Genomic DNA, 26,909 nt, shown 5'->3' with positions numbered 1-26,909 from the left:
TCCAAGAAAAGGGACAAATTAAAAAAAATTATACTCCTTATTTGTCTGCAATTTTTTTCATTTGGTGACAGTGCGGTTTGTCATCTATATCTCACGTACCTGCTTTGTGAGGCCCCTGGTAATGAGTGATTTTCATCGCCCGAGGAGAAAATGCATCATCTTATACTTGTAATTGCTTTCATTCCAGTGTTTTCGCGCATAATGCAAGACAGGTAGATCGGGTTGAATTGAGCATTTCGGAAACAAGGCACTCCGTATGAGACCATTCTACCCGAGAGTGTGCATTAGTCATCAGTTTGCTTTTTTCTGGAACAGGTGTCAGTGCTAATATAAAACTGCCCACCCTTCTAGTACATGGTTAGAGAACAAAGTTGTTTGCTGAGGGTAACGAGAAAGGCTCTGTAAGGTTTAGAGACCCGATAACCAGAACTTCACAGGAAAGTTTCTCCTTCTTAGGAAAATGTGGAGAAATAAAGGACTTTTTTTGGGTGAATTAAAAACTTTTCATTTAATTTTTTACAAAATGTAGAATTATTTGTGGAAAAGTTAGAATCTCCTATTAAATGTGGGAGATGTGTGTGTATTCTGTGGTTCAAAACCTTGGTTCTTAAACTATTTGCCTTAAAAGTTTTTTATTTGTGGGGTTTTGTTTTTGTTTTTTTGAGAGAGGGAGCGGGAGCATTCAGTGAGAAGGGATGAGCAGGGGATGGGCAGAGGGAGAGAGAGAGAGAGAATCTTGACCTGAGCTGAAATTGAGTCGGAAAGTCAATGAAATGAGCCACTCAGGAACACCTAATTTGCTCTTTATGCAAGTCTCCACTCTTGTGACTTAGTTTGTGTTCCCTCTTTAAAAAAAACAAAAACAAAACACTTTTATTATTAAGTATATCATTAGGGCAGAGAGGATATCTCACAAAATAATTGTATCACAAAATAATTGAAGCCCTCATATGATCTCCTGTGTTACAGCTCACTCCCTCCACCACAGAGGTAACCTGTATTCTGCATTTTGTATGAACAGTTCTTTCACTTTTCTTATAATCTCACCACATATATCCCTAAACAATGTATTATTTAGTTTTACCTGACTTTGAAATTTACATAAGTAACATAATTTTACTATTACTTTCTCTCTTGGCTCAATATGTTTTTGGGATTCATCCAAAATGTGGCTTGGTTCATTTATATATGTGCCTCTATAGTCTGCCATTTTATTTATTTAGATATACAGAGATCTATAGATAGTGGGGGAGAAAGGGAGAGACCATCGGAAGCAGGCTCCATGCTCAGTTCAGAGCCTGACGAAGGCCTCAGACCCACAACACTGAGATCATGATCTGAGCTGAAACCAAGAGTCAGACGCTCAACTGACTGAGCCAACCAGGCACGCCACCTCGTCTGCCATTTCATAAGTATTCTACAGCTGATTTCTTCTTGTGTATTCAGACATTGGGGTTGTTACAAGAGTCTTGCTATTTCTAAAAAATTACTATCATTGACTTTTTCTTACATATCTCTTGGTGCAAATGTCCTTTTTTAAAAAGTAATCTCTATAAGTGTGCAGCTTGAACTCACAACACTGAGATCAAGAGTTGCATGCTCTACTGACTGTGCCAGCAAGGCACCCCCTCTTGGTGCAAATGTCTCATATAAATTTACGTGTGGGGTTGCTGGATTGTAGGATACTAGCACATACAACCCCAGTAGGTGGTGCCAAATTGCTTTCCAAAGTGATTTTACCAACTTATTTTCCCATCAGCAGTGCCTGATGCTTTCTGTCTTTGCCAGCACTTAATATTTTTGGATCTTAAGGTATTTGCCAATCTCATGGATGTGTGTTAAAGCAATTTTAGATTGTTTGAAAAGGCAAGAATCCTATCTTTTGTTGGCAACAACAAAACATGAGTTTAATTTTAATTATGATACAATTTTGGTGGGGCACCTGGTTGGCACAGTTGATAGAGCATGCAACTCTTGATCTCAGGGTTGTAAGTTTGAGTCTCACGTTAGGTGTAGGAATTGCTTAAAAAAATTCTTTAAAAAAATTTTTGTTGTAATTTTTTTGTGAAAGCCTTTAGATAACTAATATGAAGTCACAACTATAGTATAAAATCCATTTATCTTAATTTAGAAGTGATTATAAATACCTCATTAAAAAAGCTTTATATATATTAAGTTTGAGATATTTGAAAACCCAAAGAAGATATCACATAATAAAAGTTGTATTACCTGACATTTTAGGAAAATGTTTGTAACTATACCATTCATTAGTGACTAAACTTACGGGGTTTCTTGAAGCAGGTCCCTACTTTAGTAATTTAAGAGACACAGGCCATTTGGACAAAGATTTTCAGAATCAAATATTAAAGAATCAGGAGTTTAAACATACACATTCACATATACTCTGTATGTTGTCCCCCTCCTTTCCAAAACTCCCAAGCCCTTCCTTTGAGAGTCATCTACTCACTTTCCCTCTTTCTATCCCTTCTTCTCCTGTCCATTTCCAGTTGAGAAGTATTGCAATAACCATAGCCACGTTGTTACTGTTATTGTTAGGAATGTGGTCTGAGCAGAAAGATTTGTTGTTTGTGGCTGCTATGCACAGTAAGCTCTACTTTTTATTTAATTCTGTAACTTACCCTCAAACGACAGATAAAGATCGGAAAGTACAGCTTCAGAGAGAAGTAATTTCACCAAGATCACAAGCTAGTCAGTGGTATGGCTGGAATCTGAGCCTGGGTCCTCCCTGGCTTTGAAGTCAGTGCTCTTTCCAGCAAGCCATGCTGCTTCATTCCAAAAAAAAAAAAAAGTCAAAAATAGACTAGTTAATTGCTTCAATACTGTACGTCTTTTGGTTAGAATTTTAAGAAGGAAAAAAAGGTGCAAAAGATGCGTTGATTTATCAAGCAGTTTTTCACCACAAAAATATCGATCCAGATGGTGTGTAGAGATGCAGAAAGCTTGCCTTATCTTAGCCTTTTTTTTTTTAAGCTTTTAATTTTTATTAGAGAGAGTAGAGGAAGAGGAGAAAGAGGGAGTAAAAGGGGGAGAGAGAATCCCAAGCCCCAGCACAGGGCTCAAACTCATGAGCCATGAGATCATGACCTAGCTGAAGTCAGACGCTTAACTGACTGAGCCACCCAAGTACCCCATCAGCCTTATTTTTGACTGCAGGTTTGGGCTGAAGGTAATTATACCAGTTGCCCTGCACCTCTGGGTGATAGAAACAAGCGCTGCTTAAGTCTCAAATCTCCTTTGGTTTCAAACATCACTAATCAGGATTCTTTAAATTCTGCTCTCAGCTCTTCCGTAGTCTCTTATTTTTCTTTCTGTGAGTCTTCAATCCTCTTACTTTCCATTGTTTATTTAGAAGTCTTCTTTTTTTTCTTTCATACTTTTTTTTCCCTGTAAGGAAGAGTGTATTCTTTTTTTAAGTATTGTCCGTTCTATTTAAAATAATTTAGAAAATGGAAAAGTGAGAGAGGAATCCAATCTCCAACAAAGTAGCAATTAGTCCTGGCAGAAGAGAGATGAAATAGCAAGGGAATGGGAAGTAGAACTTCTTTTTAGGCTGGAAGATTCCATTGAGTTGATAGTTAACAGTGTGTGTCCAGAGAAAAAAATCATTGCCTGAGGGAGTCATGAGTGATATGTGTGTGTGTGTGTGTGTGTGTGTGTGTGTGTGTGTGTGTGTGTGTATATATATATATATATATATATATAAATGATTTTTTTTTTTTAAAGGAGCACGCTTTAGACCTAGGAGTGCTGGTGAGGGCAGAGTTCTTTTGCAACTCATGCTTATTGCTTAGCAATCGGCATACCCCGTGACACCTTCACTGATTGGCAGCAGAGAACTGAGTGCATTTGGCTGATACTGTGAGCAAGGTTTGAGGCATGTGTGGGTGAGAATAACATGAAAAAGGAAAAAAAATGTAAAGGGATAGTTACAGAATGTATCAGTATAGCATCAGATGATTAAATCATACTCCAGAATTTTTTCCTCATTTTCTACCTCAGCAGATCTCTTGTTTTTCAAGGGTGACTCACAGTACAAAATATATTTTCTGCATCCTCATCAGCATACATATCCTTTCATACATAATTGTTGTTCAGGAAACAATACTTAATCATTACTTCATGTAGTACTCTCTGACGTTCTTTTTTTTAACGTTTATTTATTATTATTTTAAAGTTTGTTTATTTTTGAGAGAGAGCAGGAGCAGGGGAGGGGCAGAGAGAGAGAGAGAGAGAGAGAGAGAGAGAGAGAGAGAGAGAGAGAGAGAGACACACACAGAATCCGAAGCAGGCTCCAGGTTCTGAGCTGTCAGCATAGAGCCCAAGGGGAGGGGGCTCGAACTCACAGACTGCAAGATCGTGACCTGAGCTGAAGTCTGACGCTCAGCCGACTCAAGCCATCATGCAACCCCTATTTAATTTTTAGAGAGAATGAAAGAGGGTCAGAGAGAGAGGGAAGATCTGTGCTGACAGCAGAGAGCCTAATGTAGAGCTTGAACTCAAGCTGTGAGATCATTACCTGAGCTGAAGTTGGACCCTTAATCCACTAAGCCACCCAGGAACCCTTATTCTTTCTTCTTTTTTTTAAAGATATGTTTATTAATTTATTTTAATTATTTTGTTTAATTAATTTGTTTAATTATTTAATTAATTTGTTTTTGAGAGCGTGCATGCAAGCGTGAGCAGGGGGAGGGCAGAGAGAGACACACAGAATCTGAAGCATGATCCAGGCTCTGAGCTGTCAGCACAGAGCCCAATTTAGTGCTTAAATCATGGATCTCATGACCTGAGCCAGTTTGGATACCTAACCAAGTGAGCCATGCAGGTGCCCCAAGTGGGGCACAGACAGTGAGAGAGCATGCGCTAGAGAATCCCAGGCAGGCTCTGCATTGCCAATGCACAGCATGATGTGAGGATCATAACCTGAGTCGAAATCGAGTCTGACATTCTACTGACTGAGCCCCCCTGTGTGCCAGTTCTTTATTTTTAAAAAGAGGGGCGCCTGGGTGGCTGAGTTGGTTAAGCCACTGACTTCAGCTCAGGTCATGATCTTCCAGTTTGTGGGTTCAAGCCCTGCATCAGGCTCTAGCCAGACCACTAGCTCAGAGCCTGGGGCCTGAAATCTGTGTCTCCCTCTCTCTGACCCTCCCCTACTCACACTTTCTGTCTCTCTCTCTCAAAAATAAATAAAACATTAAAAAAAATTTTTTTAAAGAAAAAAATAAAAAGAAATCTTGGTTACAAACCACCAAATTGATTTCATGAACTGTGACTATGTTCTGACTCACTTTGGAAAACTGTTCAGACTTATTTATATATTTTAAGTAAAAATTAATGTGTTCTGAATCACTGTCATATTTTAAAAATATATTTTTATAGATAAAAAGTATATTTTTACAGATAACAGCATATTTTTATATGCTATTTAAAAAGCATAGTATATTATAACTGTTTTCTTAGTTATCTGCAACTGAAGTAAGCTTTGCTCTTAGGCCTAAGTAAATAACGTTATTTTTAATGTAGTACCTGCTACTTTTGACTATTGTAGACGTATCTCTCAAAGAAAGTCAGTTCATTTGATAGTCCTTAAATATCGGATCTTTGACCTGTTTCAGTAACACAGTAGCATCAGACCTGGAAAAAAAGATTGTAAGAAAATACACGAACAGTGGTACATCAACAGCGGTTAGTGCTGGGTTGTGGGATGTGAGTGATTTCTATTTAATTTTTTCTGTACTTTTCAATTTTTATACATTAAGTGTGTATTAGTTTCACAATCGCAAAAACTTAAACCTACAAATAATAGGTGATAGGTAATACTTGAGCTCTTGCTACAGCCCAGGCAACTTTTAGAACTCTTTACCTGCATTCACTCATTAAATGTTCCCAATAATGTTATGAGGTTAGTACTCTCATCCTCATTTTACAGATGAATAAACTGAGGCAGAGAGATTTAAAAACTCAGATTCTGGCAAACTGGCTACTAATCTGAGGGTGAATTGATCCTCAGCTCTTCTAATTACAAAATTTTTTCACCCTGATTTCCAGTTATTTTATGTTTTCCTAATTATCTGCTTTGCCTGTTGCTATACTGATTTCTTTTGATTTCAGTTTATTTGTATTTGTCCATGTTATAATTTTTATGCCTTGTGTTATGTCTTAAACTTTCTCTTGTTTACCATAGGGAATTTGAAACATTTGCATTATCCTAACTGGCTTTATTTTTAGTTGGTTTTCTTCTGTAAGGTTTTATACTTCCTTATTTTGGTTTCTGTTTTTGGGTTTTCCTTTGTGTACAATAATTTCTTTGGTTTTATCGTCTGTAATGATTTAGAAGACGTGTGTCTTTGTTTTTTTCCTTCTCTCAAACATAACAAAAATTACTTTTGTAAATGTAATGACTATTTAAATATTTTTTTGAAATAATCTCATTTATAGAAATGGTGTCAAATTTATAAGCAAGTACAGTATGAAGATCCCTTTTTCTCAGGAACTATTTTGCTTAAGATTTATTTATTTATTTATTTGAGAGGCAGAGAGGGTGCTTGTGCACACATACGCATGCAGGAGAGGGTCAGAGAGAAAGAGAGAATCCCAAGCAGACTCTGTGCTGTCAAATCAGAGCCCAACTCTGGCCTCGATCTCATGAGCTGTGAGATCTTGACATGAGCTGAGACCAAGAGTCAGATGTTAACTGACTGAGCCACTGAACTGCCATGATATTCTCTCATCTCATTCTCAAAACTTCAGTGTGAGGGATGCCTGGCTGGCTCAGTCCGTAGAGCCTGCAACTCTTGTTCTTGGGGTCAGGGTTTGAGCCCCACCTTGGGTGTAGAGATTACTTTAAAAAAAAAACAAACCTTTTAGTATTTCAGGGCAAACAAGGATGTAATCCCATGTAGCCACAGTACTGGCATCAAAATCAGGAAAATAACATTGATAAATAACTAGTATCTAATCCTCAAACTGTTTAAATTTTGCCAGTTGTACTGACAGTGTTCTTCAGAGCAAAATGATCCAGTCCAGACTCATGAATTGCATTTAATTGTATTATCTCTTTAATTTCCTCCAATCTGGTGGGTCTCAGTGTTTACTGAGAAAGGTTGTACATCTTTGGCAGAAATTGCCACTAAAGTCATGCTGTGTTCTAGTTGCAGCTTAACAGTTCACACATGATTTGTATTTGCCCAATAGTCTGATCACAGTTTCTGCCAGGCTTCAATATAAAGTTACTCTTTTCCCTTTTGTATTTAATATTTTGTGGGGACACACTTGGAAATTGAAAAAGCTTGTTCCTCATTACGCTTTCTATTTGTCTTTTTCAGTATGGACTTATGGATTTATTTTATTTATTTTTTAATTTTTTTCTAATGTTTTATTTATTTTTGAGAGAGAGAGAGCGCACGCAAGCAGGGGAGGGTCAGAGAGAGAGGGAGACACAGAATCCGATTGAAGCAGGTTCCAGGCTCTGAGCTAGCTGTCAGCACAGAGCCCAATGTGGGGCTCGAACCCACAAACTACATGATCATGATCTTAGCCAAAGTTGGACGCTCAACTGACTGAGCCACCCAGGCGCCCCTATGGACTTATTGTGAACAACTTCATTAAGGTATAATTTATATACCATAGAATTCACTCATTATAAGTATACAATTCAGTAATTTTTAGGGAATTTACAGGATTGTGCAACCATCCATCACTATAATCCAGTTTTAGAACATTTCTATCACCCCCCCCCCAAATTCTCTCTTTTCTTTGTAGTTAATCTTCCTTCCTACCCTTAGCTGTAGGTAACCTCTGTCTACTTTCTATATAAATTTGTTTTTTGGGATATTTCATATAAATGGAATCATACAACCTATTGTCTTTTGAGCCTGGCTTATACTTAGAATGTTTTTGAGTTGCAACCATGTTATAGCGTATATTAGTAGTTCATTTTTATTACTGAATAATATTTGATTATATGGTTATATCACATTTTCTTAATCTGTTCACCATTTTATGGACATTGTATACTGTGAACATTCACTCATATATAAGTCTTTATGTGGATGTATGTTTACATTTCTCTGGAGTTAGATTTGTAGGGGGTGTAATTACTGGGTTATATGATCAGTTTATGGGTTTTTTTAAGTTTATTTTATTTTTTCAGTAATCTCTGTATACAACATAGAGCTCAAACTCACAACCCTGAGAGTTGCTTGCCCTGCTGACTGAGCCAACCAGGTGTCCCTAGTTAATCTTGATACAAGTCTTTTATCAGGTGATATGATTTACAGCCTCTTCCTCCATTTGTAGTTTATCTTTTTTTCCATTATGGTCTTTTAAAAAAAATTTTTTTTATTGGGGTAAAGTACATATAACCTTTGACACTCTAACCATTTTATAACTTTTATTTATTTTTTAAGAGACAGAGAGAAACAGAGCATGATCAGAGGAGGGACAGAGAGAAAGAGACACAGAATTAGAAACAGGCTCCAGGCTCTGAGCTGTTAATGCAGAGCCCAACACAGGGCTTGAGCCCATGAACCATGAGATCATGACCTGAGCTGAAGTCTGTCGCTTAACTGACTGAGCCACCCAGGCGCTCCATAACCATTTTAGTTTTTAAGTCATATTTGCCCGCAATATGAGGCTTGAATTCACAACCCCAAACTCAAGAGCTACATGTTCTACCTACTGAGCTAACCAGGTACCCACCCTTTTTTTATGGTGTCTTTTGAAAAGTAAAAATTTTTAATTTTGATGAGGTCTAGTCTATCACTTTTTTCTTTTATGGATTATGATTTTGGTATCATATCTAAGAACTTTTTGTATATCTCCAAATCACAAAGATTTTTCTCCTATGTTTTCTTCCAGAAATTTCTATTTTGCTCTTTCATCTGGGCCATTTGAGTTAATTTCTGTTCATGGTGTTGAGTAAAGGGTCTAAGTCCTTTTTTTTTTTTTTTTTTTTTTTTTTTTTGCATGTGGACATTTCATAGTCCTGGCACTATATGTTGAAAAGACCTCTCCATTCCCTATTGATTTGCCTGGGTATGTCTTTAAAATCAATGGACCTTAAATGTAAGCATTTATATCTGGATTTTCAGTTCCATTCCATTCATCTCTCCTTCTGCCAGTACCACACTTTCTTGATTACTTTCACTTTTTAAGTAAGTTTTGAAACTGGGTCTTGCAACTTGTTCAAAATTGTTTTGGCTATTCTAGGTCCTTTGTATTTCCATATAAATTTTAGGAATAGTTTATCAGTTTCTACAAAAAATCTTGCTGAGATTAAGTATTTTTGAAGGAACAATATGTTAGTATATTTAAATATTTCAAGCATGCCCTATGCATGATGTTCTGTTGTCATTTGGAATTAATTGTGAAGTCTATACTTGTTCTTTTGTTGGAGTCTTGTTTCTTGTTTTTCTGCTTTAATCTTGTTGGGATGTTTAAATTTCCTTGTTCATTACACATGGACCAGATGCCTTTCAGTGTGAATCCAGGAAAGATTTTGTTTGGTTTTTTCTTTTTCTTTTTCTTTCTTCCTCCCTTCCTTCCTTCCTTTCTAGTTTTTCTTTTTAATGTTTATTTACTTTTGAGAGAGAAAGAGGGAAAGAGAGAGAGAGCGGGCAAGGGGCAGAGAGAGGGAGATACAGAATCTAAAGTAGGCTCTACGCTCCAATCTGTCAGCACAGAACCTGACACAGGCCTTGAACCCATGAACTGTGAGATCATGACCTGAGCCAAACTCAGATGCTTAACTGACTGAGCCACCCAGGTGCCCCTCTTTTTCTTTTAAATTATACTGATGATTATTATTTCTGTTCTGTTCTGGACAAGCAAAATATATTTTATTTTTCTTTCTTTGCGTTGTTTCTTTTCTGATTAGTTTCATGTTCATCTCAATCTGCTAATTTTTTTTTGTTGTGGCCCATTTATATCTTTTTCCTGTAATTTTCAATATAATAGTAAACGTAATATATTTGCTTTAGTGTGTGATTTAAATAAGATTAAACAAATCAACTGCTGTAAGTACTAACTCTTTTCATCTATAATCCTAAAAGTCATATTAAGGTTAGCTTTCATTTTGTCTCTAATATTAAAGAGCATCACTGTGCGGGTTGGATTGAGAATTATACATGGAAGCAGTGAACTGCTGAAGTGTCAGGCACCTGGTTTCAGCTTTCTATCCCTAATGGCTGGCATGGTAGATACTCAAGAAATATTTCTTTCTTTTTTTAATTTTTAAAAAATGTTTATTTATTTTTGAGAGAGCGTGCGAACATGGGGGAGGGGCAGAGAGAGAGGGAGACACAATCTAAAGCAGGCTCTGTCTAGGCTCTGAGCTGTCAGCACAGATCCCTGAATGGGGTTCGAACTCACAAACCATGAGATGATGACCTGCACCAAAATTGAACGCTTAATTGACTAAGCCACTCAGGTGCCCCTCAAGAAATATTTCTTGAATTAATAGTTTCTTATTGTTCTTTTTATCATTTTTATCTGCTTTTATGCTTTTACTGTTTCTTAATGGGTTGCAAAATTTTAAGTTTTTTTTTTTAATGTTTATTTTTGAGAGCGAGAGAGAGTGCGAGTGGGGAGGAGCAGAGAGAGAGGGAGACATAGATTCCAAAGCAGGCCCAGGGCCTGATGCAGGCTTGAACCCACAAACCACGAGATCATGACCTGAGCCAAAGTCAGACTCAACTGACTGAGCCACTCAGGTGCCCCTTAAGTTTAAAAAAAAAATGTTTATATTTGAGAGAGAGAGCACAAGCAGGGGAGCGGCAGAGAGAGGGGTGGACAGAGGATCCAAAGTGACTCTGTGCAGACAGCAGAGAACCCAGTGTGGGGCTTGAACTCACAAACCCTGAGATCATGACCTGAGCCAAGGTTGAAGGCTTAACCAACTGAGCCACCCAGGCTCCCCAGTGGTTTGCAACGTTTTAAAAACTTGAAATAGATTATATTCATTTTCATTCTTTGAGTTAGAAGTAAAGAATTTTATTAGTCTTTTAAATATGCCCATCTTCTCGGGCGCCTGGGTGGCTCAGTCGGTTCAGCGGCCGACTTTGGCTCAGGTCATGATCTCGCGGTTTGTGAGTTAGGGCCCCGCGTCGGGCTCTGTGCTGACAGCTCAGAGCCTGGAGCCTGCTTCAGATTCTGTGTATTCTTCTCTCTCTGCCCTTCTCCTGCTCATGGTCTGTCTCTCAAAAATAAATAAACATTAGAAAAAATAAAAATAAATATGCCCGTCTCCTACATTTAGTCTTCTACGTTTAATAATGACATTATTTAGTTATTTAGTGTTTTTAAAATTTTTTAAATTAAGTTTATTTATTTTGAGAGGGAGAAACCTCATTTGCGAGCTTGAGCAGGGGAGGAGCAGAGACAGACAGAATTCCAAGCAGTCTTAGCCCCAGGTGGGGCTCGAACTCTTGATCAGTGAGATCATGACCTCAGATGAAATCAAGAGTCAGATGTTTAACTGATTGAGCCACCCAGGCGCCCTTGAATTTTTTTAAAAGTATTTAAGTAATCTCTCCACCCAGTGTGGGGCTTAAAGTCACAACCCAGAGATCAAGAGTCTCATGCTCTTCCAACTGAGCCAACCAGGCGCCCCTCTTTAATAGACATTGTTTACTCTGATGAGAAGTGTGCTTTGAATACACCTAAATTATTCTATCTTTGTTTAAAACATGTCCCTGGATTCATCTTCCAATCAAGTCAGTCCATCTCTAAAGCTGTTGAATGTATCCTTTTAATAATTGTGCTTCTGGTTGTGTTAATCTTGGCACTCTTCTGTGCTTAATTGAGAGGATTAGCAATTTTATTTCGTCTACCAAATCCTGCTGGTATTATTGTTCCTGTTTTCATGCTTTAGTTTTTGTGATTTTATTCTTTTATTTTTTTCCTTCTATGTAATCAGATGGCATGAGGTTAAATTCATGATTCATAGGCATTATCTTTTTGACTGGGAAGAGAATTTGCTTTATCAGTCATGTCCTTCCAGCACTGAGGGAATTTTTCACTGGAGTAGATGGTGGTAAATCAAAGTGTTTATCTGTGGGCCCTAATTATGATTTTTATAATATGTATCTCAACCAACAATGGCTTCATAATCTTGATATTGAGTGGTTTGTGCTTATGTAATTTTTTGAACTTTCTTTTCATTGAAATATTTCCTTCTCTTATTTTTTCTTTTAGTAGCTAAACATACAACTTAATAAAAACGTCTTCCTGCCATTTGCAACAATGTGGATGGAACTGGATAATGTTATGCTAAGTGAAATAAGTCAGTCAGAGAAAGACCAATATAATATGTTTTCACTCATTTGTGGAACTTGAGAAACTTAACAGAAGACCATGGGAGAAGTGAAAGGGAAAAAATAGTTTCAAACAGAGAGGGAGGGAGGCAAACCATAAAAGAGACTCTTAAATACAGAGAGCAACCTGAGGGGTGATGAGGCTGGGGAAAAGGGTGATGGGCATGGAGGAGGCACTTGCTGGGATGAGCACTGGGTGTTGTATGTAAGCGATGAATCACGGGAATCTACTCCCAAAACCAAGAGCACACTGTGTACACTGTATGTTAGCTACTTCACAATAAATTACGTTGAAAAATGTCTGATTTGACAACTGAGTGATTCATGTTTTTGTTGACTAATAATTCTATTCCATTGGTTGGTTCCATTGGGTCGCCTCTAGTCTCTGTCCTTTTTATCTTCTTTTAGCATTTTACTTTCTCCATTTTTCTTTGGCATTTTGGGGCATTTCCTAAATTTATTCATCATTTAATTTTTTGCAGTATCACGTAGCTTTTTCTGTCTTCAAAGCGTATAGATTTAATTTTCTGTATAAATCATCACTGCAGGTTTTATTGTAGTTTTTTCTTTTATGTTTTGGTGCATCCATGTTTCTATTTCTGTCTCTTGTTAACCTGAAAATAAAGAGCCACAGTGAAAGGCAAATTAATGTTTATTTGGGATCAGAGAATTATAATTTGAGGAATACATATTCAGGTAGAAAACCCAAATGGTATCCTGCTTCTAGGGTGAAATTAAGAGGTTTTATAGGGAAAAAGAAGAAGAGGGCAGTTATATGAGTTTAGGAGATGGGAAAAAGACTAAAACTCTTGGTTATACATTGATTTACTACAGATTATTTCTTTGGAAAGTCCATAACCTTGTGGACTTGGGATCAGGGTATCTGTTCTCCTGCGACTTCTCAAGTAGTTGCGTAACGCTTTTTTGCTGGGGTGCCTGGTGGCTCAGTCGGTTGAGCATCCAACTTCGGCTCAGGTCATGATCTTACCATTTGTGGGTTCGAGCCCCACATCGGGCTCTATGCTGACAGCTTGCTCAGAGCCTGGAGCCGGCTTTGTGTTCTGTGTTTCTGTCTCTCTGACCCTCCCCTGCTCGTGCTCTCTCTGTCTCTCTCAAAATAAATAATAAAATAAAATATTTAAAAAAGCATTTTTGCTGTTTTGCCTAGTCCAAAGGTTTTGGTCAAGTTCAAGCAGAAACAGATATGGCAGTTTCTCTGCAGAGGTTGCTTGGCTTCCTTTTAAAATGGCTCCATTAGTGTCAATTTTTCACACTCTTCTTCACAAACTGCCCTCAATTATAATGTAGTACAGTATTTTTAATTAAAACTCAACCTCTGAACTTTGAGAGAGAGCAAGGGGAAGACCTCCAAAGCATAACAGTTCTCACATGGTCTCACTTTGTCTTCCTTGTTTAGATTTGGAGTTACTTTGGTATTTTCAGGAACCTTCCTCAGTGGCACACTTTCCACACATTCAGTCTTTGAAGCACTAGTGGTGTGTTTATTGTTCTTTTTGGTTCTTTAGCATAGACTTGGGCATGTTTTAGCAGGAAGGGAAAAGAGTCTGCTCTTCTTAAATCTTGCTGCTCTCTCCCAAGTGGACCCTTTTAACCACTGCCAAAATGTTAGGCAAATTTAAAGTTGAATATAAGATGTCTGGTTTTGTTTTGTTTTTAATTTTTAAATTTAACCTGCATATTGAAAATCTTTCCTCTTGGCATATGTATAGTATTTTCTTTTTGAGAGTAATTTGACTTTGGTAAAACTAAAGTTAGATACTAATACTAAAGATTATTTAAAAATGATTTTAGATTTTCTTCTTAGGCATTTAAAAAAATATTTATTTTGAGAGAGAGAGAGCAAGAGAGAATGCATGCATGATCAGGGGAGGGGAGAGAGAAAATCTGAAGCAGGCTCCACATTCATCATGGAGCCCCACGCTGGGCTCGATCTAAGGACTGTGAGAATCATGACTAGAGCCAAAGTCAAGAGTGGGAAGCCTAAATGACTGAGCCACCCACGCATTCTTTCTTAGGCATTTTTATATTGATTTATTCTTGGTTACTTATTCAAAATGTCTGTGTTTTAATAATTACATGTATGATACATGTTAAAATAGATTTGGGAAAAGTTTGATGTGCTAAAAAATGCTGCCAATGAGATGTATATCATTTGCTGCTATCATATAGCAACCCCTAGCAACTCAAGAAATGTAAGAAATTTGGGGTTCCTGGGTGGCTCAGTCGGTTAAGTGCTTGAAATATATACACCAGTATTGGATTATATTATTATACCTGGTTTTTCCCCAATATTTTCTTAAAGGTTTTGTTGTTGTTCTTCCATTTGTTTTTGTCCAGATGACAGAAAACAATTTTGGGTTGAAGAAGATAGAAATTAGTGTTTCAGAAGCAGAAAAGCGAACTGGAAGAAATGCCATGAACATGCAAGAAACATATACTGCTTACCTCATCGAAACAAGGTGAGTGATGAGAATTAGGCCTCTAGATTTAGTTAGAAAAAGCTTTGTTGGTAGCTGTGGATGAACATTATGTTGTATAATGGAATTGTTTACAGGTCATTGTCTTTTTAGGTACTGGCTTTTTTGTTCTTTACTTTTTAAAAGAAAAACAGATTTGTCTTTTGCTGTTGTACACTTGACAGCTATATATATATATTTTTTTTAAGTTTATGTATTTATTTTGAGAGAGAGAGAGAATGAGTTAGGGAGGGGAAGAGAGAGAGGGACACAGGATCTGAGACAGGCTCGGTACTGACAGCAGAGAGCCTGCGGGGCTCGAAGTGAGATCATGACGGGAGCCAAATTCAGACACTTAACCAACTGAACCACACAGGTGCCCCAGTACATATATTTTAATGTTTGGGTTGGAGGTAAAGAGAAGGTTGTGGAATTTTGAGAAAGGAGACCAGGTTTCCAGGGGTGTGTGAAATGGACTTAGGTAAATAAGATGGTTAGCAGAAAAGTATAGGAAGAGAGAATATGATCTGAGTCAGTAAAAAAATTAACAGGAAAGAATTGATGGAGACAGAGCTTAAGACTTTGGGGTACATTGAACAGACAAGAGTAAATCATGGAGTAAGAAATCAAAGGTCACCAGAAAAATGGTCTTTTACCTCATAAGGAAAAAGTTAAAGGGATTCTAGAGAAAGGCAAAGCAAAACTCTGTTTTGCCAGTTATAAACAATTTATATAAAGGCTAAATATTGACTAGTTCTTTTCTTTCTGCAGAGACTGAGCAGAAGTGCTTTCAGTTAAAACAAATGTGTGAGATTTTTTGATAGTCAGTAAAATAAAATAATAGAACTACCAGACCTAGTTGATAAGGAGTTATAACCATATCTTAATGTGAATAAATTTTTATGGGGAAAAAAAATTTTACCTTGCATTTTCATAGATTTACCAGAGTCACTGAGTTTGCCTTCAGGCTTAACCCTGTGACTTTTCAAGACTTCTCCAGGTCTGTGGTTCTACCTAAAATAAAAGTTAAAATCCTGGTAAATGTTGCTTAAGCTACAGGCAATTCTGAAAACCCTCTTTGTAAGTATAGTTTTCCTTCTTCCACCAAAAAGAAAAAAAAAAAGAATCTTTCCTAAACCAGAGAAAATTTACATTACAGTAGGAACTTTAGGAACAGAAAGAGGTAAGGTTGGTCTTTTTATTTTTTTTTTATTAAAAAAATTCTTTTTAACATTTATTTATTTTTGAGAGAGAAAGAGACAGAGTGTGAGTGGGGAGAGTCAGAGAGAGAGAGAGACACAGAATCAGAAGCAGGCTCCAGGTTCTGAGCTGTCAGCACAGAGCCCGACATGGGCCTCAAACCCACAAACTGTGAGATCATGACCTGATCCAGTCATGCTTAACTGGATGAGCCACCCAGGTGCCCTTGCTCTTAACAACTTTCAAGTATGCAGTACAGTATTATTAACTGTAGTCACCGTGCTGCACATTCTTAAATTGAAAACTAAAAAGGATATTTATACTTTTAGTATGTATTTTATCACCCAATTAAAAAAATTTTTTTTAATGTTTATTTATTTTTGAGAGAGAGAAAGAGTCAGGTAGGGGCAGAGAGAGGTGTGGGGGACAGAAGATCCCAAGCAGGTTCTGTGCTGACAGTAGAGAGCCTGATGTGGGGCTCGAACTCATGAATCATGAAATCATGACCTGAGCCAAAGTTGGATGCTTAACTGACTGAGCCACCCAGGCGCTCCTATCACCCAATTTTTAAAGTGTTTATTTATTTTTCAAAGAAAGACTGAGTTTGAATGGGGGAAGGGAAGATAGAGAGGAAGACACAGAATCCAAAGCAGGTTCCAGGCTTCTAGCTATCAGCACCAGGACCTGATGCAGGGCCAGAACCCACAAGCTGTGAGAATATGACCTGAGCTGAAGTCAGAACTTAACTGACCTAGCCACCCAGGTGCCCCTTTTATTACCCAGTTGAGTAATGAAATTAACTTTTGATCACTTTTACTGCTGGAAGAGAATCTTGATTTGAATAATCTGAAATAATTCATGGGTTTTTTTTTCTCTAAACTTTTTAAATAATTTGTTTTTAGTGTGTTTTTAATTTGAAAGAGAGAGTGCTAGCATGGAAGGGACAGAGAGAAAGAGGGAGAGAGAATCCCAAGCAGGGATAGGCTTAGCATCAGCATAGAGCCTAATGCAGGGCTTGGTCCCACAAACTGTGAGATCGTAACCTGAGCTGAAATTAAGAGTTGGACACTTAACTGACTGAGCCACCCAGGCGCCCCTGTAGTTGTTTACTTTTGACTTTGAACTGAATAGAGTATCATAATTTGAAAGTAGGAGTTAGAAATGACCATACTTGAGTAATGTAGCTATACTCTGATTATTTATGTGGATCATCATCAAATGTGTGGTACACAAAAGGATTATGAGTTAACTTTCACAATTGTATTTAAATATAAATTTGTATTTATTTATTTTCTCTAGTATTCTTCATGGAACTGTAAATTTACTTTAAAACAGTGGTTCTTAGGGGTTCTTGGCTGGCTCAATTGGTGGAGCATGTGACTCTTGGTCTCGAGATTATAAATTCAATCCCACATTGGGTATAGAGATTACTTAAAAATAAAATCTTCTAAAAAAAGAAAACAGCACACAAAAGAAAACCCCATGGTTCTTTAAAGTACATAGGAGTCACATGAAGAATTTCTTAAGCTATAGGATTTTGGGTGAGGTCCAGGAATTTACATTTTTTAAGCAAAACTTTAGGTGTTTTTTGATGCAGATGGGCCATGGATCATACTTTTGATTATTTTTTAAAGTACACAGGTTTTACATATCAAGATAGCCAAATTTATCTTTATTCTTTATGATTTGTGTTTTCCCTATCTTAAGACATTCCTGCCTACTTCCTATCTTACAGGTATTCATTTTGAGAAATACTGTTTTTGAATAGATTAGTTTGTAAATACAGTATCCCTATGGTTAACTGACCTTTAACTGCAGAATCTTCGAATTTCTTAATCTCATAGGATTCTTTTGCAGGTTATGTTGGACAATATGAGTTTTATCGAGCCTTGATTAACATTAACTAAAAGTTGAACTTTATCATGTAGCTTACCTACCTACTCTTCAGATAGAAGTAGAAAGTCCATAGTGTTACAGTTTTATAGGTTAAAATTAAGGCTAAAGTCACTGGTTTTAATTTCTCCGGAGATTTTGTGTTTTTCTGTTCATAGAATATGAACCCATTTTTTAAAAACATTTAAAATTTTTAATTAAAATTAAAAAATTTTTTAATGTTTATTTTTGAGAGACAGAGCGTGAGCGGGGGAAGGGCAGAGAGAGAGAGAGAGAGAGAGAGAGAGAGAGAGAGGGAGTCACAGAATTTGAAGCAGGCTCCAGGCTCTGAGCTTTAGCACAGAGCCTAACGTGGGGCTTGAACCGACGAACCACAAGACATTACCTGAGCTAAAATCGAACACTTAACCAACTGAGCCATCCAGGAGCCCCTAAAGAAATTTTTTTAATGCTAGTTTATTTGTGTGTGTGTGTGTGTGTGTGTGTGTGTGTGTGTGTGTGTGTGAGAGAGAGAGAGAGAGAGAGAGAGAGAGAGAGCGCGAGCGAGCGAGAGAGAGCGTGCACACAGTGGGGGAGGGGCAGAGAGGGAAACAGAATCAGAAGCGGCTCCAGGCTCTGAGTTGTCAGCAGAGAGTGGGACGCAGGGCTCAAACTGAGAAGCCACAAGATCATGACCTGAGCATAAGTCAGTGCTTAACTGACTGAGCTACCCATGTGCCCCAGAATAGGAACTTTTTAAAGTAGATGAGAATACTCCTCTTTTAGAATAGGTATCAATGCCTTGATTTGGTTTGGGAGACAGTACAATCTCATTACTTAAGACTTCTGTTTTGTAAAATTGGGCTAATGATACAGTCTACTATGAGCCTTAAATGTTGCATATAAAATCAGTTATGTACTGGGGCGCCTGGATGGCTTAGTCAGTTAAGCGTCCGGCTTCGGCTCAGGTCATGATCTCATGGTTCGTGGGTTTGAGCCCTGCGTCAGGCTCTGTGCTGACAGCTAGCTCAGAGCCTGGAGCCTGCTTCAGATTCTGTGTCTCCCTCTCTCTCTGACCCTCCCCTGCTCGTGCTGTCTCTATCTCTCAAAAATGAATAAAAAAACAATAAAAAAATCAGTTATGTACTATTAAATGTTTGTTGAATGATTGGATAAGTGGGGTAGTTTTAGGGTCCAAATATAAGTCTTCTCTATGCGTTTAGTCGGTCTCCAAAGACTAGATTTTGCCTTAAATGGCCTTTAAAAAACACACACACACATAGGCAGATTTTCTGACAACATGTAGGTACACTGTTTATAAGCTATATTAATACACATTAATCTCCTTATTAGCAAGGTGTGGATGTTGTTAATAATGATTTTGAATAATTTGAAACCTGATATTAACCCAGATATTTTTTGAGCTGAAGTTTGAGCATCTGAATTGGAATAGTATTAATCATAACTAATGCTTGGGTTAACTCTTTAAAATGAATTATGATTTAATAATTTAGATTTTTTGCCATGGGAACCATTTGAATTTCATATTTTGTTTTATTGATATACAGTCAATAAATTTAGTGGGAAACCTAGTACATTGTGCTGAGCATGGCATGATATATATATATATATATACTTTCTTAAGACTACTTTATTTCAAGACTGAGTTTGTTTCTGTGCCTTTATACCCTGTTATACAAATGCACATTGTGGCTATATAGGAAGGTCCTGATAATGTTTAGAAGACTGATGCTTTCTAAGAATGATTATGCTAGTAGAAATCTTCAGTCACAATAACTTCAGATATTCTTGGTGTGATTTTACTCTACCTTTCCCGTCAACTGTAAGTTGAACTTTTGTATAACATTGTTGCTGCTCTTTATGGTAAAGATAAAACTAGAAATGGATTTTCACGTTTTTTCCCCCTACCCGTTTATAGGTAACTTTTTGCCTTTGAGACTATTTCCTGGCGTGTGGATGCCTCTGATTCATTTATAACTTGGAATCGAGGTCTTTGCAGTGTCTTGCTTTTTGGCATGAATGTTGTACCTCATTGTGGCAGAAGTTAAAAATACTTTTTGTTTAATGAAACACTAGCTAAGCCAGATTTTACTGTATTGTAAAATCAATTATTATAGATTAACTGAATTATTATACGTTGAGACTTTTAGAATGTTCCTAAAATGATTATTTCTTTTGAGTTCAAATAGGTTTTCTGTAATAGAGGAAAAGTAGTTAGGAGTGAGGGCTTTGGAATCAGATAGATGTGAGCGCTTTATCCACAGATCTTTGTGATTATAGGAAGAGTAGCTGCTTCCTGATCTGTAAAATGGGGACAGTAATCCCTGCTTCATAGGGTGGTTGTAAGGATTGAAAAAGATAATACATGAAAATACTTAGTGTCTGGTTCATAAGCATTCAGTAAGTGGAGTTATAAATTTTAATAGAGGTTGTGTGCATGTATTTGTATTTTTAGTAAGTAATAGAGATCTTATTCTGTTCCTTTTCAGGTCCGTTGAACATACTGATGGTCAAAGTGTCCTAACAGACTCACTCTGGAGGCGGTATAGTGAATTTGAATTGTTGAGAAACTACCTTTTAGTTTACTATCCACATATTGTTGTGCCACCTCTACCAGAAAAAAGGGTAAGAAATGAAACAGCAGTATAGTTCAGAAGTATTTAGCTTTGAGATTATGCTTCATGATTATTTTGTTTACCTAGGCAGAATTTGTTTGGCATAAACTCTCTGCTGACAACATGGACCCGGATTTTGTGGAAAGACGACGGATTGGTTTAGAAAACTTTCTCTTGAGAGTTGCCTCACATCCCATCCTTTGTAGAGACAAAATCTTCTATTTGTTTTTAACACAGGTATTTTTCTTTGATTAAGTCTTTTAAAAAATAATTTGACTTTTTTTCCTTTAAACTGTAGAATTCTTATGCTTAAGAATGTTTTTGGAGTAGCTTTGTTAATATACATGCATTTAATTGTGTTTTAAAATTTGTTTTGAATTTTAAAATTATTGGGTTACATTACTCTCTCGGCTAACATTTTTATACTTAAAGATACTAATGATGGTACTGTCTGGTATCACTCAAATAATATCAAAGTTAGTCTTTAATTTTTTGAAACCCAGATCTATAAAATCTTGGGTCCATCTTTTGATAATCTTTTGGAATCTGGATTGTATGTTTACCTTTGAAATGAATTCTTTTCTTAACCTTTCTCATATCTCCCCTGAAAGAATAACAGAATAGTAGATTCTTAATCTATTTAATTTGGAGTATTCCTTATGTTTTTGTGGGTTTTTTTTTGCAATGATTTCTAAAATTAACTTTAATTTTTAGGAAGGTAACTGGAAGGAGACCGTGAATGAAACTGGGTTTCAACTGAAGGTAAGAATATTTGTATGAAATAATTTGACAAGTTCCTTTACAATTCCTAGTATAGTGCATTGCACTTAGTGTGGGTACTTGGTATTTATTGAGTGAGTGAATGTTGGCTTTGCATCTAATACCATTGGTAAGGTTTTTAAAGACACACTATGAATTCCCTTTGGATTTGTGTAATTTTAGTAGTGAGATTATACAGGGCATATTTATGAATTTCATTCTATTGGGAGGAGTATTTTGAAGCAGTAATTTAGACACAAACTCTAGATTTTTCCTACAGTATACTCATACACTTTACATCTTTTTGTTTACTCCCTCTCTCTTTAACACTGCCACTCACATTCTTGCTCATTCTTTATCAGATATGAAAGACACTCTGAAGAATTGAGCTTGCGTTTCCCAGTCAGAGCAGACTAGGAGATGAGCCGTGTGTCATGCTAGGACGTGGTGGTCATCTTTGAGCTGGCATAGGAGTCATTTTGAAATGGTATCTGTTAGTGACACAGCTTTTCAAATTTAGTCATTATAATTAGTGTTTGGAATGAAAGTGTTACCTAAAAATGGGAAAATATGGTGTGGTGAGATGGCCACCCTAACTCCTACCTACTCTCCCTGTTGTTTCCAAAAGTAATGTAATACAGGTTATTCACAAATTTTTTTAAAGTTTTCATCTCTTCTGTAAACTGAATAGCTAAGTAGAAAAATGTAATGTAAATATATATAATCTATAAATTGATAAACAATTCCTATGATAGTATAGTAATAAAAGTTCAATAGGTCTAGACAACATGAACAAAATCTTTTTATAGTAGTTTTGAAACACCCCCTAGAGATTTAGGTATTGGCACATAGGTATTTGAAATTTAGCACAAAAAACTAGAAAGAGAAAAATTTGTTTCTGTATAGAAAATATAATCAAGTATCTCATTCTGTCATAAACTGATTCTTATTTATAAACATTTTGTTGGCAGGTTGCATGAAAAAATAGAATCTTCTTAGCTATAATTCATTACTTTATGGCACTCAGAATACTGGAATTTGAATTTAGTGTTGGATTTGAAGTAACCTGAAACTTTAAAAAATGTTTATATTTTGATAAGGTTTTCTGAGAACTAGTTCCAAGATGTTAGAAACTGACATTAAGGAAAAGAGAAAAGTAAAACATAATTGTTATGGTGACTTCTCTATGTAATAGTCAAGATTTAGTCAATCCTTTGTCTTTGAATCCAGTTTTTGGCCATGACTTTGGTGGTGACCTTGAGAAAGCTCTTGAATTACTTCAATCTATATAGACTATACTGTTTACTGAGTGCATTGAATCTTGTATATGGGTGCTATTTAAGAGTTTAGTTTAAATGTTTCATGTTTGGCTTGCCTTATGCTATAACCTCAGTTTCACTTTTAGAAAGTCTTTAAAAGGTAATACTTAATGTGCAATATTAAGAATTTGAAAAGTCAGACTTTTACTTTTTAAAAAAATTTTATTTAAATAGTTTATTACCAGGTTGGTGCCCCACAAGTGCCCCTCTCTATGACAGTCCCCCTCTTCCCCTTCCCCCCTCCATCCTCAGCCCTCAGTTTGTTCTCGGCATTCAAGTCTCTCATGATTTGCCTCACTCTCTCTCCCCAACTCTTCCCCCCCCTTTCCCCTTCCCATGGTCCCCTATTAGGTTTCTCCTGCTAGACCTATGAGTGACAACATATGATATCTGTTCTTTTCTGCCTGACTTGTTTCAGTTAGCACAACTCCCTCCAGGTCCATCCATTTTTCTACAAATAGCCATATTTCATTCTTTCTCATTGCCCTGTAGTATTCCATTGTGTATATATACCACATCTTCTTGATCCATTCATCAGTTGATGGACATTCAGGCTCTTTCCGTGATTTGGCTGTTGTTGAAAGTGCTGCCATGAACATTGGGGTACATGTGCTCCTATGCATCAGCACTTCTGTATCCTTTGGGTAGATCCTCAGCAGTGCTATTGCTGGGGCATAGGGGAGTTCCACTGATAGTTTTTTGAGGAACCTCCACACTGTTTTCCAGAGCGGCTGTACCAGTTTACATTCCCACCAACAGTGTAGGAGGGTGCCTGTCTCTCCACACCCTCACCAGCATCTATAGTCTCTTGATTTGTTCATTTTAGCCACTCTGACCGGTGTGAGGTGGTATCTCAGTGGGGTTTTGATTTGTGTTTCCCTGATGCTGAGTGACACTGATCATCGTTTCATGTGCCTGTTGGCCATCTGGATGTCCTCTTTGGAGAAGTGTCTGTTCAGATCTTCTGCCCATTTCTTCACTGGATTATTCATTTTTCGGGTATGGAGTTTAGTGAGTTCTTTGGAGATTTTGGATACTAGCCCTTTATCTGATATGCCATTTGCCACTATCTTTTCCCATTCTGTCGATTGCCTATTTTTGTGATTGTTTCCTTTGCAGTGCAGAAGCTTTTTATCTTGATGAAGTCCCAGCAGTTCATTTTTGTTCTTGATTCCCTTGCCTTTGGGGATGTCAAGGAGGAGTTTGCTGCAGTTGAGGTCCAGGAGGCTATTTCCTGAAAAGTCAGACTTTTAATGAAATGGAGCAGAAAATAAGATGTTATGAGGAGAGTTTGGAAATCCTTGTATTCTGCTGTATTCCTTATTTTGTTGTGGCTGTTTCTTGTTTAAAGTTTTGTTGTCAGTATGGGGTGCCTGGGTGGCTCAGTCGGTTAAGCCTCCGCCTTTGGCTCAGGTCATGATCTCACGTTTGTGGGTTTGAGCCCTGCATTGGGCTCAGAGCCTGGAGCCTGCTTCTGATTCTGGTCTGCCTCTCTCTCTGCCCCTCCCTGCTCATGCTCTGTCTCTCTCAGTTTCAAAATTAAAAAACATTTAAAAAGATTTTTAAGTCTTGTTGTCAGTAAAGTGGAATCTTTTTAGACCGTCTCACACATATATGTACATGTGTATGTGCATGTACACAAACATGTATGTGAGGTTCATATACATACATGTTACCATCCCATATTATCTCTGGTTTTTTTTTGGTTACAAATTTTGTAATTGATGTATGTAAATGGGTTAGTAAAGGAAGTATTCAAAGCCATTTCTGTGAAAAAGAGATAGTTCTGAATCAGACCAAATATTTATATTTGACCTTGGCCTTTGGATTGTCATCCTCAAATTGAAGGGTCAGCTTACTTTAGTTTTCCTTTTCTCATATACGTTTTATTTAATATTTAATTTTGGGCTACTAGGTTAATATTTTCTTAAATCTTTTTAAAGTCTGAGATACTGGGTGGCTCAGTCCCTTAAGCATCTGACTTCAGCTCAGGTCATGAACCGCGTTGGGCTCTGTCTGACAACTAGCTCAGGGCGTGGAGCCTGTCTTTGGATTCTGAATTTCCCTCTCTCTCTCTGACCCTCCCCTGCTCGCGGGCTCTCTCTCTCTCTCTGAAAAATAAATAAAAACCATTAAAAAAAATAAAGTCATTATTATACCTAGCAAGATAGTTAACAAAAATCTACTGTCTTTTCATCAGTGCTCTATTTAATCCAAACATGAGCAATAACTCTTTTTATCAGTGCTCTATGTTGGTGTTCTTTGTCTTGAGTATTTATATAACTATTCATGTTAACCAGTTCAGTAAAAGGAGACCAAAGAGTTTATCTATAATGAACATATAAACTAGTTGGTTTAGAATAAAGTAATATTGTTTTAACTCCATTAACTTAGTAAGTTACTTTCGTGAAAGTGTCATCCATATGCCCAAACCTTAAATGAATTTAGGTTGACTCGAAAGAATCTAGAACCTTGTCTGTTGTGTGGAGTAGAGAGTGCCAATGCCCATAGTCGAAACTTTTAAAATTTCTGCTAGAAGCACCTGAGCGGTTCATTTGGTTGAGTGTCCAACTCTTGATTTCGGCTCAGGTCCTGATCTCACAGTCTTGGGATCAAACCCCTGCATTGAGCTCTCCACTGAGCATGGAGCTGGCTTGAGATACTTTCTCTCTCTCTCTCTACCTTCCTCTCTCCCTCCCTCTTCCCTTCCTTCCTTCCTTCTTTCTCCCCCTCTGCCCCTCTCTGCTGCTTGTGCACTCTCTCTCTCAAAATAAATAAACTCTAAAAAAGTTTTCTGCTAATCTGTATCACACAAAAACTGAGAGAGCCACCGAGGCTGGATGCCTACAGAGTGTCAGATGCTCTTCTAGGTGCTATAGAAATAGTAGTGAATAAGGTAAAAACATTCATAAACTCCCTTGCTCTTACCGAGCTTATATTTTAGTAGTTAGATACATTAAATTAACACTTAAATCAATAAGATACTTTAAAATAGTTGTAAGTCATCATTGTTAAAGGATATGATGGTACAGAATTTTGTTTTTAGGGAGAGTAAAACGGGGCCCTGAGTCTAGGACAAGAAGCATAATAAACCAGGACTGTCCTGGGTAAACTGGGTAACGTGGTTAAAGAGATAACATTTGAGCTAAGACAGGAATAAAGAACCTTGCAGTGGAGTCAACCTGGCGGCCAGGGAAGAGGAACATTAGAGAGAGGCCCAAGCTGGGTGGTGGTTTACTAGGCAAGATTTGGGGTAAGAGAAGAATCAGAAAATGAAATAACAAAGGGAAGATAAGATCCACCATAAGGAAAGTAACATATATAATAGGAACTGGAAAGAGAGAGGTAAGTGGTCTAAGAGGACATGGGCAGGAAGATAGTAAGTTGGGGCCATAGAATAGTTGGGGTTATTTCTCATTCAGTCAATATTTCCTGCATACTTGTCTTGTGCCAGGCTTTGTGAGGCACTGGGATATAGCAGTGAACAAAGCAGATTAAATAAAGTATTGCCATGGCAGCCATTGTACAACTCCAGGGGTACCATTCACATTGTGCTTTTTTATGGCTCCTCTTCTAGTGGGCAGCTAAGAAACAAGTGAACAACTAAGATGATTTCAAGTAGTGCTGTTTTAAAGGAAATAAGGTGGTGTGAAACAGGCATCTCAGTGGCTTAGTCAGTTGAGTGTCTGACTCTTGATTTCAGCCCAGGTCATGATCCCAAAGTGTGGGATTGAACTCCATGTTGGGCTCTACACTGAATTTGGAGACTGCTTGGGATCCTCCCTCCCTCCCTCTCCCCCTCTCCATCTCTCTCTCCCTCCCTCCCTCTCCCTCTGCCTCTCTCCCCTGCTCACTCTCTCTCTTAAAAAAAAAAAAAAAAAAAGATTCCTGATTGAACCACCTGTTGTGTAGTTTCTGTACCTGGTCAGAAAAATAATAGTCTTTTTTCTTCTTCCCTTCCCTTCCTTTCCCTTCCCTTCTTCCTTCCCTTTCCTTTCCTTTTTTTTTTTTTCTGTGTGTGTGTGTAGGAACTTCAGGTAGGACTTGGATATAAGTATAAATTTCATTGAATGCGATTATTACTTAGTGCTGATCCCACTGTTCCTCCTTTGAGAACAATTATCTAGAATAAGTAAAGATAGTTAAAAAGTTGTGTTGTCTTGGGACGCCTGAGTGGCTTAGTCGGTTAAGCATCCAATTTGGGCTCAAGTCATGAGCTCACAGTTGTGGGTTTGAGCTCTGCATCAGGCTTTGTGCTGACAGCTCAGAGCCTGGAACCTGCTTTGGATTCTTTGTCTCTGTCTCTCTCTACTC

General features: G+C 37.4%; 1 protein-coding gene across 1 annotated transcript in view; it reads left to right on the top strand.

Moving 5' to 3' along the window:
- The window catches only part of SNX4 (sorting nexin 4), a 75,539-nt gene that overhangs the window by 669 nt on the left and 47,961 nt on the right, over nucleotides 1-26,909 (top strand). Inside the window, exons 2-5 of the mRNA XM_029940723.1 lie at nucleotides 14,691-14,812; nucleotides 20,392-20,527; nucleotides 20,605-20,754; nucleotides 21,232-21,279. Of these exons, the coding sequence (XP_029796583.1) occupies nucleotides 14,691-14,812; nucleotides 20,392-20,527; nucleotides 20,605-20,754; nucleotides 21,232-21,279 (456 nt within the window). The remainder of the gene's footprint in view (nucleotides 1-14,690; nucleotides 14,813-20,391; nucleotides 20,528-20,604; nucleotides 20,755-21,231; nucleotides 21,280-26,909) is intronic.

This window comes from Suricata suricatta, chromosome 5, assembly GCF_006229205.1.
Source record: "Suricata suricatta isolate VVHF042 chromosome 5, meerkat_22Aug2017_6uvM2_HiC, whole genome shotgun sequence".
In the NCBI taxonomy this organism is placed as follows: Eukaryota; Metazoa; Chordata; class Mammalia; order Carnivora; family Herpestidae; genus Suricata; species Suricata suricatta.
The sequence above is the reverse complement of the archived record's forward strand: the minus strand, read 5'-3'. Positions and strand labels throughout refer to the sequence as shown.